This window comes from Pseudopodoces humilis, chromosome 1, assembly GCF_049639895.1.
Source record: "Pseudopodoces humilis isolate 2021_Gansu_Grassland_sample_001 chromosome 1, ASM4963989v1, whole genome shotgun sequence".
NCBI lineage: Eukaryota > Metazoa > Chordata > Aves > Passeriformes > Paridae > Pseudopodoces > Pseudopodoces humilis.
Genome location: NC_142200.1, coordinates 90,749,728 through 90,764,591, shown reverse-complemented (window position 1 = coordinate 90,764,591; position 14,864 = coordinate 90,749,728). Strand labels below are relative to the sequence as shown.

The window sequence follows — 14,864 nt, the reverse complement described above, 5'->3', positions numbered from 1 at the left end:
AGATGCCCAATTCAAACTGATTTTTGGATTGAACTGGTCTAAAAAAGTGAACTGAAACAATTGGCTTTCCTTTTTGAAACCTTGAATGGTGTAACTTCTACTTTAGGCTACAGAAGAAATTGAGGATCGTGAGACCCTAGCACTGATGGCAGCAAGGAGTGAGAATGAGGGCACATCTGATGGCGAAACCTACATTGAGAAATACACACGTGGTGTGCTGCAAGTGGAGAACATTCTGAGCCTTGAACGACTAAGACAGGCAAGGAAAAGGCATTTCTTGCGCCCTTTGCACTGGATTATGAGAATTCAAGAAGAGATGATTGATTTTTTAAAAATACTGTGTTGCTTTTTTTGTTTCAGTTGGATTATTTTTTTAGAGATCATAGGACAGATAAATGTAAGACAAAGTTACTTCTGCAAAATACAGATTTCCAGAGGTGGTGGATGTAGTAACTAAAGCTGGCAATGATGTAGTACTCAGAACCTGAACAAGCAAAGGCCAAAGAATGAATTTCAGACAGAAGCTTTGGTGGCTATGTGTGCAAATTAAGATTTGTGAATGCAAGCCCTGATTGCTGTTGTTAGCTACACTGAAAAAATGTCCCTATCCCGCTTGCTCAGTTCTCCTGAGGAGACCATGGTGTTGCTGCTAGTGTTTTGTTCTCTTAACACAGGCAGTCACTGTCAAAGAGGCTCTCTCCACCAAAGCCAGGAACATCCGCAGGAGCATCAGCACTCCGAACGTGCACAACGTAAGGACCCTTCGTGGTTAGCACTGATGGGGCAGGGGCTGCTGTCTGTGTGCTGGTGTAATGCTTGCACAACAAGATGTGGTAATGACTACTCTGTGCTGGGACTAACCAGCCTGAGGGAAAGTGGTCACCAAGTGAAAACCCTCCCCAAAATTGTCTGTCCTAGGAGATTACAAAGTTAACAAGGAAGAGGGAGGGTTGGTTGAAACTCTTCTCCTTTCACAAGGATATCCATTTAGGAAGTAGTTCAGGATGACAACTGCCCTGATTCAGATTACTTTTACCTTCAAGTCCCTTTAACTTTTTTCATACTGTAAAGGGTAGTTTCCATTTTATGTTCTCTCATGCACTCATACAGCAGAAACATAGATGTCTTTATTCATAATTTGGTCTGAAAAGAGAGAGCAAAATATTTAGTAGGACTAAATGATCATAGTGTTTCTGCAAAGTATTACATGTCACAAATAAAAGGTAGGCATTTTGTCATTCTGTCTGTTGGTGTTTTGTAGGTGTCCTGTAGTCGACTGGATCTTTCTGCCTGTGATGAAGATGACAAGGTATGGAAATGTGGCAACAAACAGCTCACATTCCCAGATTTCCCAGCCCCACCAGTAGCAAGATGTGTTTGAAAATTGGGGGGAAAAAAAAGAAAATAGAAATAGTATTTTCCTTTAATAGTATTTAAAGCAGTTGATTTACACAACATATCTTCAAAGATACTGCACCCATTACATGCAATTTTGCATAAAACCTTATTGTCCTTCTCTGCTTTTCATATTAGAATTTTATAAACTGATATTTAAGAAACAGAAAGAGTAAAACTTTAAATACTTGACTGACCAGCTTATTAGCTTTAAAACAATCCATTTCTGTGACAGGAAAATTGTATGAAGTCAGTAATTGACGTACCTTTGGTTTATGGGGTTTGTTTGACTTCAAAAAAATAAAAACAAACACCCAAGTTTACCTATTATTTTTTCCACATTTGCCTGCATCATCATGCAGATTTATGTATTTTTGTTTTTTTAGGGTTGGTCTGAAAGTCACCTAGATATATCTGAGTGTTGTTCCAGTTACCAAGATGTATCATGCTATGGTACTTTACCCAGGGAGTCGCCTCGCAAGAGCAAAGACGGCAGTGGTGAGATTTCATATGACAGTGCTGGTGGATTCTTATTTACTGCATTAAACTAAAAATTAAATTCCCAGTGCTTTTTTCCTAATAAATGTGTTATCCAGCTTCTACTTAAGGAGCTAACCATAATCTGGAAGTAGGGGAGAAAGGGAGAAATGCATAAGACATCCAGGAAAGGGTTTAAAATTGAGGGTATCCAAAAAACCAAGAGGGGGGCTGAACGTGCTAAATACAAATCAAAACTGCAGGAAAAAAAAAGAAAAAAAACACCCAAACCAAGACAAAAAAACACACACCACAAAAGAACAAAAAGCAGCTCCTGTTATTTTATGAATTTGAAGATGAAGATGCTTTTGTTTAAAGTGGAAATTGTCCTTAGACAGATTCTTTACATGCTATGTGGATATTGGTTGTGCCTCCCTGTCAGTGTGTAACAGATGCCTTGTTTCCTTCAGGTCACATTGACCTGGCAGTGCAGGTAGAAATACTGCTGCAATAAAGTGGGACTGAGGGTTTATTCATCACTTCCTTGCTTATAATTTCCTTTTTGATCATCCTGGCTGTGCAGGATGGCTGGCTTCATTACAGGGCAGACTTGCAGTGTTGTGGGAAGAGGTCAGGTGAGACACAGGAAGGAAAGAGCTTCTGTGTTCTAGTTTCAAGGATACTTCCTGTTGTTTTTATGACCAGGATGAAAAGGAGAAATGTTGGAGCCTCAGAATGGAGGGGGCAGATCCTGATGTTCTCTGCTTTCCTTCTGTTTCTAGACTACTCTAAGAAGACTTCTCACTGACCTCTGCATTATTTCATGCCTAGGCCAGTGGTTAAATACTAAAATATTGACATTTTTCTGGAGCCAGCAACTTGTCAATTGCATGGCTTAACCTTCAGTTGTTTTGAAATATGCTCTTGCAGTCAGGATATGAAGAACTGAAATACATTATTTTTGCTTTTTTACCTAGGTATTGTAGCAGAGAATTCCCATGCTTTAATGGCCAGCCCTTTTAAAGCATTTTCTCCCCAGCCACCAAAGTTTTTCAAGCCCTTAATGCCAGTGAAAGAGGAACATAAAAGGAAGACCCCACTTGAAAGCCGACCTCTACTTAGTCAAGAGGTAATCTTTGAAAACCACCTGCTTTTTTAAAGCAGATGGAGTGATTCTGTGTACTTGGCAAATCGTTTGCATCTGTTGCAACAGAATTTTGTAATTCTCTGGTAAAATTATTCAGGCCACTCTTCATATTGGTGGAATTTTGTGTTTTGTTTTTTGCCTGAATACAGGGTTTGTGGGTTTTGGGTTTTTTTTACTTCTTAGTATGTATTCTCCTTTACAGGGTACTTCTATTTTAAAGTAGCAGTAACCTACCTTTTTTTTTTTTTTTTTTAATTCAGTAAGATGTTGGTGTGGTTTTTTTTTCGCAGATCAAACATAATTCTGTGAAACTATTCTGGGGTGGTTATAATTCTGGCCTTTGTTCCTCACCCTCAAACTCTGGGAAGAGTGCATGATTTTCCCTACCCATTAACTTGAATTTTGATGTCTGTTTGGCCAGCATGGGTGTTTCACCTTCATCAGTCTTCCCACCTTTCTAACTTGGCACCCACTTAGCACCATGGTCAGAGCTGTGGTTTGTGTGATGTGTTGTGTGTCTCAACCTTTGCAGAGCATGCCTCCATCTCAGGTGCACTGTGCTGGCTGTGCTGTGCCTGCAGGAAGCAGTGCTAGCAGCATGTCTGAGGAGAAGATTGTAAGTTTTGTACCAGTTTCTGTCTCGAGGCCTGGTGGTGGGCTTGAGGCATTCACGCTACTGCAGCAGGAAAAAGAGGTTGTGAGGTGGAAATAACCACTTGGGACTGATTGTAGGTTATGGTTGTTAACAGTTGCTTGCCTGGCTTGCAAATGCATTCTGTCATTGGAGCTAACTCCACTGGGGTTTGGTGTTTTGTTTTTATTTTGTTTTGGGCTTTAATGTTTCTATGTCATTTGCCCAGTATGGTGGGAGGAGAGGGGAAGGTGTAGTGTTTACAGGGCACAACTGATCAAGTAAGTGAGCCATGCTGTTATCACTCTAATATACCTTGTATGTTACCTAGATTTTGTGACTATGCCCCAGAGTAAATGGAATGATCCCATTTGGTGTAAGTAACCATGCATTTAGGTGTGGGTACACTATAAAAAGCTTTTAATTGCCTGACATGGAAGTAATATGACTAAAATAAGATTGCCGCTCTTAATTAACATGCAGCCTGTCTTCATCATAATTCAGGTGGAAATTGAGGTGGAGGGCTTTTGTTTTAATCTTCACCTGCTAAATCCTTTTCTCACTGCTGCTTCAACAAAAGGTGTATCATCATATCTGCTGTATGATGGTTTTGGTTTTGGGGCTGTGGAACATGGCTGCAAATACTTGCTTTAATCAGAGCTTTAGATATAAAATTCAGAACCTTCAAATTATTTCCTTTAAGTCCTATGGAACACTTTTACACAAAATGGTAGTGATGGGTTCTTCCTATTCAAAGTTATTTTCATTCCTACCATATAGCCAAGCCATTAAAAACCTGTTCTGGATTTCTAATGCTATTTTGTATGTTGTTAGATGAAAGTATCCCGAGTATTATGGCGTATATATTTGAAGCTTGGCTTCTGGGTTTGGGTGGCAACTGTTTTATTCTTGATCATGTTAATTTTCCATAAGGTTAGCTGACGTGCTGACTTGCACTGAGTCACTGATACAAATAGTATGAAGGTATTTGGCAAAAAAAATTTCTAGAGGGTTGAAAAACATCCTTTGGAAAATAAATTGTTACAAAACTTTCCATAGCAACTTGAGGGCAGTTTTAATCCCTTGAGTGAAAACAAAGTCCCACCCCATGCATGCCCTGAATTAACCCAGGCACTTGCCTGTGCTGCTTTCCACAGATACACAGAAGCTTTCAGAGCTAGAAAAGGGCAATATCCTGCCACCAGGCTTTGCCAGCTAGAAGGGGACAAATTCACTGAACACTGTAAACCTGCCATAGCCAACAGGACCATGGAAAGAGCTGTTCTTTCAGTTCTCATCTGCTTAACTCATACTGACTTCTCCCTTGTATCAACACAGCTTTTTGTTTGGTTGCATAGGAAATCACATGAAGGGAACTGATGCACCCAGTTGATGGCTTGACTACAGTGGAGTTATATTTAATTTTGGATCTAGTCCTCTAAGTCTGATGACCTTTTAGACCTGTGAGTGGGTCCTGGAGAGACAGGCAAGAAGTAGCAGCTGCTAGTGGGGAGGAGGTTGACACAGCTACTTTGCATAGCCCAGCCAGCCTATGGTGTTGTGTTTAGCAAATGATGCTTTAGGAGAGATGTCTTTGTAGGATGTAGGCTTCCCAAGCTACCCCATTTTTAAGAGCTGCAGTGAGTTGTATGTTTTAACTAGGCTGGAGTATTCCAATATTCAAAACATACCTGTCAGAGGAAGGGGGGGAAAAAAAAAAAAGCAGTTAACAAAAATATTTTTATTCAGTTGGCCTGAAATAGAGCATTCAACCTGAAATTTCAGAGAGTACTTACACATGCTTTATATTGCAGCTATATCAAAACAGCATGCTATAGGGGCATGTTCTGGATAATACAGGAATAGTGACTTATGTTAAGGTCAGATTAAATATTTTCATAATAAGTGTATTTAAATACTGCCAGTACTTAATGTTTAAGGGAGGATTTGCTAAGAGGAAACCCTTCTAGCGGGCAATAAAAATTAAGGCACCAGTAGTGCAATGACTAGATAAGTATTACTGATTTTTAAATTAGTAAAATGGGATCTAACTTGTTGAGGTTACTTGAGAGGTGTAATTTAGGGATTTGAAAGCTCAGATGCTTTAGCTTTTAATGACACAGTATCTTCATTACGAAGCAGGTATAGGGAAGCTGCTCTGTGCTCTTGCTTATTTTGCTGCTTTACTGCTAGAATTTGACATATAGTCTTGTCTGATTTGTTCTTGCTCTCATGGTCTTTCTGTTACCAGTTTGTAAATCTGCTTTTCATTATAGTCACTCTGTTACATGCCAGGGAAGTTGCTGAAGTTTCTTGAACAGTTTTTCAAATATTTTATCTTTATTTACACCAATAACCTAAGCTGTACAAAGCACCTTTTTTTGTTTTTCCCGCAACATATCACATCCGCAGAAATTTGAAGAACTCTGAAATTGCTTTGTTTCTGGAATTTCCCAATCAGGAAATTCAAGAGAAGCTCTGAAAGGAAATATGTCTTGTCCCTACCAGGGGCACCTTCTGTCTGTCACAAGGTGGCATCTCATCACCTATTCTCAGCATTCTTCATAGCCCATGTTCTAGTAAGAAGACTGGTTCTCTGTACCTCAGCTTTTCTACTTAAGGTGACAATAACCCTGAAATGGCACATGACTGACACTGTGGTAACCTGTTTAACCTTTCCTAATCACTCACCAATGTCTGTGTGTCTGTAGAGCCATTTCTCAGTTACAGGCTCTTATCCAGTCTGATTCTGAACAGGAACACCACCAAGGTGGGGTTTTTTTCAGTTAAATGAGGAATTCTGCAAGTTTCAAAGGAGATACAAAGAACTCTGTTATAAAAATACATTTTGGTCTCAAGGGAACATTTAGCCAGTATCGACTAGAAACACTTCCTTCATTAAATATTTATTAGTTTGGAGTTCATATATAATCTTCAACTTTAAAAAGTATATTTGATAAACTCTTAGTTTTTAATGTTTAAAAAAACCAAACAAAACTATAAGGTTCTGCACAGAACAAAACTTAGTTTTGTACAGGTAAAGTTGGCAAAAGGGAAGAGGTAAGCAGAATGACTGAGAAAACATCCCTCAGAGATGAGCAACTGGTATCCTGCAATATTAGTGCTTGGAAGGGTATTCTTAGTCTCAATAAAGCAGGTATTACTTTTTTTCCTTTCCTTCTGTAGGAACTGTGGATTTAAGATGTAAATAGCAAGATTTTCAATAGTATAAATAATACTTTAGTATTTATTCAGTATTATTTAGTATAAATAATAAAGAGTCTTACTGGCATTTCATAACACTACTGTTCCTCTTCAGAGAAATAAATAATTGCAAACTAAAACCTTCATCCAAATTCTGTATGAGAAACTACTCTGAAAGAGTACTGTGAAAATTAGAAAGCAAAGGATACCAGGTGTGTACTTGAGCAAATACTAATAATCTGAAATGTGGTTGGATTTCTCAGATATACTTAGACAAGTAGAGGCATCCTGTTCAAATACTGATAGCTGTGACAACAGAAAAAATTAATATTGAAAATCTTGAGTCCTCTTAAGAGGCCATTCTGCATGGGTAATACTGAATTATATTTGCTATGAGTTAGCTGAGTTTGAACATGGTAAGAATGGACATGAGACCTTGTTACAGGCCATCTGACATATAGGGAAAGGCTGGAATGTCTGGAGCTGTTCAGCCTTAAGGAGACCAGTCGCAGGGGCATCTTATCGATGTTTAAAAACACGTGATGAGCCAAGGCAGACTCTTCTCAGCAGTGTCCAGTGACAGGACATGAGGCAAATCAAAACACATGAGATTCCATCTGATCACAAGATGAAACATGAAAACACTTTGTCTACTGTGAGGAGGGTCAAACACTGGAATGAGTTGTGCAGGAAGGTTGTAGAGATGTCAAAACCCACCCAATTGGACACTGTCTTGGACAGGCTGCTCTGGCTGACTCAGCTTGAGCAGAGGGGTATTGGGCTAATTGACCTCAAGGGGTGCCTTCCAATCCAAACAGTTCTGTGTGATTATTCTGACATGGGCAACTCTTTCCTGTCTGGGCATTTGAAATTTTGTTAAACAAAGTCATTTGGGCAGTCTTGGCTATTTTGAAGTGAGGAAACATTTTCAAGAGGATGTTTATCCTGATGTGTTGGTACCCTGTGGTCATCTGGTTAAGTGTTCTGCTTTTCCTTTTACATTGGTGAGTCACAGCAGGTGTCTGAAAGCACCCAGGTACTCAGATATCACACAGGATCTGCTTTGATCAGAATTTGAAATCTGTGATGCAGATAAGGAACTGAGAAATAATGGGTGCTTGAGATTTTTTTTAAAGGACTTCAGCAGTTTTGAATTTTCCTAAAATACAATTATTTCTAGTAGAAATTTCCTGTTAACCAACAATTTTTAATATATATGTGTGCATACATATACCTATGCTTATACATACGTATATATGTGTAAATGAAGACATACATGTCTATAAAAAAGGAAATACTTTAAAAAGCAGCCATGTGGAGTCCTGCCTGCAGTATTTTATCCTGCGAGAGCAGCCCTACCATGTTGCTGGAGTCTTTCTCAGATTTATTTTTACAGACTGAAGTTCTTAGCTTCAGATCAATTCTGTGAAAGCCACATCTGTGGTCTGATCACAGTGCACCCTTTCACATCACCAAGGGGAAATTTAGGGAGGCACCTCCAAATTCTGCCAGGGTGATTATTGTCACTTATTTCACTCCAAACACATACATGTATGCATACAAATGCTTCCTTGAAGGTTTGCTGTAACATTTGATCTTTTTGCTTGCATATTCAAACATCCTGAACATGTTCAGGTGTGAATAACCAGGGGTAAGTAAAATTATTTAGCCTCGCTGATATCAGGTTAATAGAAAATCCCACTGTGCAAAGTTTTTAAGAATCTCATAGTTTTTAAAATCTGTATTGCAGCAGGGACTCTGTAAGGCCTTTACCATTCATATTTATGTTTCTGTTGTTAGGTGGTGAATTAACTCTATAAAATACCTTCAGTAGGTTTAATTAGTCTAAATCATAGGAGAAAAAAGTTTGTGGATGAAAATATGTAACCTTCCTTTTATTGCTTTATATTTTCTGAACTATTTAGAATTTATTTTCTAAAAATTGAGTAGCTCAGTGTAGGTCCCAGCTGTAGTTCCTACCAGCTCTTTTCAATGGTGTCTTCCATTCTTCAGTTAAAGAATATTAAAGGAACATATTTCTCCATGGTCAGAAAGGAAAAAATAAAGGATGGTTAGCTTATTTTGGAAACCTCACTGTCACAGGTTCCTAATCCTAGTTCTTCTTTTCATTTGCAGGACTCTGAGGAGGAAGACAGTGAGTTGGAGGCCATCAATAAGAAGCTGATAAGTCCACAAAGTTTTCAAAATTTCCGGCCTTATGTACCGGAGGAGTTTGCTGACTTCAGTATTTACAATGCTAGCCTGGAGAACAGGGAGTGGTTTTCCTCTAAATCAGACTTCATGAGCTCACGTGTTCTTGAGAAAGAGGTGTCCCGCAGCCCCACCACTAGCAGCATCACTAGTGGCTACTTTTCCCACAGTGCCTCTAACGCCACCCTGTCTGACATGCTTGTTCCCTGTAGTGATAGCACAGACCAGCTAGCCAGTCACACCAAGGAGCTGGACTCTAGCGATCCCTCGGGATCATCCCTTGCACATGATTTAAGATCTTCTTTGAACAAGGAATGTCGAGAGTCAGAAAAGGAGTTAGCGAGAGAGAAGTTACCTGTGGTGCCACTGAAAGAAAACAGTGCCTTAACAGAGCAAGTACCACTGTCATTCAGCGCCACTGACAGAGACTCTCAGCAGTTACCCAGAGCTGGATCCTTCTCAGCTCTAAGTTCCTTGGATGGCAAAAACACCATCGAATTTTCAGCGCGCGAGGTGACGGTTGAGCACACGACGGACATTCTGGAAGATCACTCCTTTACTGAGTTCATGGGCGTTGAAGATGGGAAGGACTTCGACCATTCAACAGCTCCACAGTCGTGTTCCCTTCTGTCCTCTAACGGAGAGAGCGCCTTGGAGTCACCCCGAGGCCCTGGCAAGGGGCAGAGCCCGTGCACGGGCCAGCAGAGCTCTGCAGCAGCAGCAGGTGACACCTGGCTTGCAGATGCTGTGGAAAGCCCTTTTTGTTCTGGACTGGTGAAAGACGCTTCAGACCCTGAGACTTATCCCGATGCTTCCATGGACGACTTTATTACGAAGGACCACTTGGATGGTTCTGATTGTGAAGAAAGTGCTTCTGCAGATCAAGCCCACGTCTTACCAAGCTGGGTGGCCGTGGGCGAACAAGTCTGTGTTGGAAGTAATAAGATGGGCACAGTGAGATACGTTGGAACGGTGGATTTTTCATCTGGAATCTGGGTTGGAGTTGAACTCAATGTTCAGCTGGGTAAGACTAAATGTGTTCTGGGTTATCTGTGCAGCTAGTGTGACCAATTTTTAAAGTCACAGTACAATCATTCCTTCCAGTTCAGTCCTGGGAAGTACCTCTGGTTTCATGAAGCTTGGTATCTGATACACCCAGTTCTTGGCTTTCTGGTGATAGGGATGCTCTGATCCATTTTTAACTGTCTGAAAGCCCTGCTTTTGCATGTTGTGGTAGTTCCCTATTGGTACCCATCTGTTTTTACTGATCAGAGAAACAAGGAAAGCCTAAAATTGGCATATCTTTTTTAAATCAGTGTGCACACATTCATGAACAGTACTAACAGTGTGAATCACTTGTCAGATGAGTTTGCTGTCCGTGGATTTTTGAGATTTATTGTTGTTTTCCACTGGGGAAAGATGAATTCCAGAGCACAGGTTTTATGTAACTTCAGAGGGGTCAGAAAAAGTCAGTGCTCCGCAAGTGTTAAGAAACTTCTATAGAAATGCTTCAGGTCATTTAAAAAGATGTTTTTTGTAGTTTAATAGGCAATATCACTTATGCCAGAAGTTTGTCTCCAGATAAATTTTAAGTTTTGCAAGCAGTTGGTTTTGAGGACAGTTTATTTTGCAAAATGAACACATGCTTGGCTTTCTAAACTGTTAGTTAACAAAGCAATATTTTAGAAAATCATCTTTTTGGTCACATTTCAAGCCCTCCTTTCCAAGTTTTGTTCTCCTTAGTGTATGGTGAGCATCTGGCTCTGTCACTCAGCAGGAACAATCTTGGCTATTTGACAGATAACCAAAACTATTCACACTTCAGCGCCTCAATTGTATGTGCTAATGGCAGCATCAGCATTTAATCCTGTGCATTTTTTTCCATTGAAGGGAAGCACGATGGAATTGTGAAAGGCAGAGAGTACTTCCACTGCAAACCACAACACGGCATTTTCGTTCGTCCTGGGCGCCTCAGCAAAGCACCAGCTCCCGCGAGGAAATGGAGTAGCACTTCCCGGTCTCAGGCATCTTCCACCTCAGAGAAACGGAAGAGTTCTGTGCTTCAAGGCTCATCAGCCACTCCCAAGACAGGAGGAGATGTCCTCTGCCATTCAGGAGATGCAGCAGCTTCTGCTTTTTCTAGGAAACAGGAAAACAGGAAATCTTGGATTAACTAAACTGCAGTATTTTTGCACTTACTACACGCATCACTGTGTAGAAAACTTTATGGATTTTTGAAGCTATTGTACATTTTAACCTGTCCATACGGAATGTGTATTCTCTAGAGTCCTTGACTTAATTATCTAATTTTTTATAAATAATATATATATTATATATATATGAATGTGTATCTATAGTTTGTCTGCCAGTGAGCAGATACGGCTGCACACTAAAACACAGTTAAAGCTGATTGTAGATAACTGAGGTACTGGACTATTTGTTACGCAACAACTTGGGAGATATATTTTAAACAACAAAAGATATTTTATTGAGGAAAAAACAGGATGTAAATCCGTATTTGGTAAAAAAACCCAACCGCTGCGGTTTGCTGTTCTTAATTACCAAAGAAGTTGTTTTAGACTGACATATTTGCTGTTTATATCTTTCTATTGTAAATGTTTTAACTGGTAACTTGGTGCCATGTTTCTTTCAGTCACTGGGCACCGTGCAGCCTTCTGTGTTTAAGCACACTGAAATATCCAACTGCTTCATATGTTTTGTCTTCCTAGAGGCCTGCCACTGTGCTGACTTGGCATTGGAATGACTGAGGATGCCTGAAGCTATGAGTCTGGCATTTCACATGTTAGCAAAAGCCAGCTGGGCAGTTTGACTGCAGAAACAGTATTACTGCAAGGGTGTGAGAGGACAACGTTCTGGGATTTTTAGGGGGTTTTGGGTTCTTTGGGTGTGGGGTGGGGAGAAATGGGAAATAAAGAAGCAGTAAATGGATCATGACTGCAAACTTTGCACTTGTTACTTGCTGGTTTATTATCGAGATGAAAGAGAACCTGCTAAAGTAATTTTAATCCGTAAAGTTTATTTTAATAATGGGAATGATGGAGGGATTTATGTCTGGTGCTCATGAATTCCTAAGAAGGTTGTTCCACATGTAGATACTGTAGATGCCTGTACAAGTGTTCTGGATATTTGTAAAGCAACATGGTAAAAAATGAGTGAAGTGAATGGCCTGCTGTATCTTTTCTTTGTTCCTTAGCAAGTGAATGATTGAGATACCTGGGACCTTACTGAAAAGCTGCTGTTCTTTCTTTGATTGTTGTGTACAGTAAGCGGACTCTTGTCTTATACTATTTACTGTAAAGAACTGTAATTTATATACTGCCATACTGTATTTAATTGGTGCAGACCTATTGTGTGTTAGAATACAGACTGTTTATTTGGGATTTTAAAAAAAAATGTTTTGCTTGTGTTTGGTACAATTAGGCTTCATGTTCAAAGAGAGAGCTGTTTGTAGCTGGTGCTGCTCAGATGGACTTGGTAAAAATGCTGAAGGATAGTGTGGTTGGAGTGGAAGACTGGATGGCATGAACCCATCTTACCACTGAGCCTCAGAGGAGAATAGCAGCCCCTGTGGATATGCATTCCTCACCTTCTGCTTTCCTCGTCCCTTCCAGGAGAGGGAGCAGAGCTGGGGAACTCCTGCCGGAAAACAGAATCCTGTGGGTCAAGGGGAGATGGGACAAGTTCCCAGAGGACAGACAAGAGAGTATTGTTGCTAAATAAATGAAGGCCTCAGCTGCCTGCAGCACAGTTGGCAGCTGGGAAGGCAGTGTGCTGGAGGAGGTAGTGAAAGGAGAGGGCTGTGAAGTGCAGTGAACTCACCCTTGCCATGGCTTTTGTCTCTTCTAAGACAGGATTCTTACATGCTAATTGATTTTGATGAAATGTGAATCTTTGCAGAACAGTTAATGCTTCTGGGGTCCACCTAGAGTTGTTGTCGCTGCATTAATGACGCTGCTGCTGGAGGAAACTTCTGTAATAGAAAAAGATTTTATGCAGAATTATTTTTATCAGGCACAGATTATTGTGGAACACTGCCAGGTATCAACACCAAACACCCCCGTGTCTTGAAGTTAAGTTTAGATTTTAATATTTTTATAAACCTTTTGGGAAATCTACTTATGCATTAATATACTTACGCATTACTGGCATTAATATATTTGTCTAGTACCACTACAAACAATTTTGAAAATCAGTGTGGCCATTTTCTTATGGCACTCATTCTGTAGTTACACCAGGTTAGCATCAGCCAGCATCAGTTGGGCTCTTCATTGTTTCAGACTGCTGAGAATACAGAATGCATGACTGATTCCTTCCGAAACACTGGGATAATTGTGCTCTTGGAGTAGGCAACCTGTACATGCCACAGAGACCAAAGCAAGCCAACCATGTGTCCTTCTGTACCCATTTCACATAACCTTTGCCATTCTGAGTTCTGTTGTTATTAAAAGACCTCTACTTTAGCAAACCTTGCATGTTAACATGCCCTGCCCTGGGTTGATGTAAAGTTAGGAGGAGCACAGCTAAGGAGTGCAACAGTGTGATAGGAAAGTGAAAGCTCTTTGGTTGATGTGCTACTCAAAACTCTAGTACATAAACAGGACCTTTTTTTTCCCTGTTAGCAATGTTGAACTAGGCTTTTGCTGTCTCAGACTTTGGATTCAAAGTGGAAGAAAATGGTGGTGATAGTGCAACTGTGAATTGCTTTTTTTTTTTTCTTTTTAATATTAACTAGCAGCTAAAATACACTGCCTAACAAGCACAGTTTGTAGCAAGATCTCAGTTAAAAAAAAAACAGGCACTAATCATCATACTGAATAACATTTTGCAGAGCCAGTCTCTCATTCAACAATCCTGCCATCCTGTTTGTTTTCCCAGTCTGCACAGAAATAATGATTTTGACCATCAGGGTCGTTAGAATGCTGAGTTAAGATCACGCTGGCCTTCACCTTGTTTTCTGAGTTTATGATGTGCTGTTTTTACGAGCACGCATGCCTTTATTGGAGACACGGAGTGCTCGGGGAACAGCTGTCACAGCCCAGCAAGCACCGGCACAAGCGTTTAGTCAGCGCCACTCGCTGTGTCAACATTCCGCCACCGAAGGCTTCCTTCGAGTTTGCAGCTGGATGCAGAGTACGGAGTACTGGCACTCTGTACACACTAGCGAGTGCCACGGAGCAGTGTTTTGAGGGAAACTTCGGCTGCCAGCCCCTGGGAGCAGCCTGTGGGTGTTCCCTCAGGTGAGCTCGCTCAGGTAACTCGTCCTGTGCCAACAGGGCTGGGAGACAGGAGCCGCCCCCGGCGCTGGACAAGGCTGCTGGTGGGATTTGCCTTTCAGCCTTTCCCCGCTTTGGGTACAGGTTTTGGGGTCTTCTTCATGTGCTTAGCTGGGAATTTACGGAATCCAAAGGGACGGAGGAAAATGTGTCAAAATCTCTTGACTGAAAAGGACCGTAATGATTTAAGGGTGGGGAAGGGTGGAGAGGAGGCGGCTGGATGAGAACAGGCGCTGCCTTCTTGGTGCAGCAAAACATGCTAAAAACAGCTTTTCTCATTAAAAAAAAAAAAAAAAAAAAAAGAAAGAAAAATTGTGTGCTGTCCAAGTGCAGCGGAGTTTTCATCCATGAACGCGTAAACTGCGAACGCCCGAGGGTGGACCGCAGAGAGGGATGACGCTGGAAAGCCATCCAGCTTTCCTGACCTACTTGCGTTTCATTCCAGCTAATCCGTGCGCGCTCCGGCACGGCACAGGGACAGCGCAACGCCTGGAAGCGACCCGCG

At 40.9% G+C, this 14,864-nt stretch overlaps 1 protein-coding gene across 5 annotated transcripts in view; it reads left to right on the top strand.

Annotated features, from left to right (window-relative positions):
* Positions 1–13,888, top strand: part of KIF13A (kinesin family member 13A) — a 105,424-nt gene extending 91,536 nt beyond the window's left edge. For 4 of the 5 annotated variants that reach the window (XM_088067245.1, XM_014254556.2, XM_088067237.1 and 1 more), the window contains 7 exons: positions 107–259; positions 675–752; positions 1,262–1,309; positions 1,782–1,893; positions 2,850–3,001; positions 8,991–10,089; positions 10,956–13,887. In XM_088067245.1, the coding sequence (XP_087923371.1) occupies positions 107–259; positions 675–752; positions 1,262–1,309; positions 1,782–1,893; positions 2,850–3,001; positions 8,991–10,089; positions 10,956–11,242 (1,929 nt within the window). In that variant the 3' untranslated portion in view covers positions 11,243–13,887. Of the gene's footprint in view, positions 1–106; positions 260–674; positions 753–1,261; positions 1,310–1,781; positions 1,894–2,849; positions 3,002–3,551; positions 3,636–8,990; positions 10,090–10,955 lie in introns of all 5 variants that reach the window. The other variant, XM_014254557.2, reaches the window with a different exon arrangement.
* Positions 13,889–14,864: the final 976 nt, after the last annotated feature.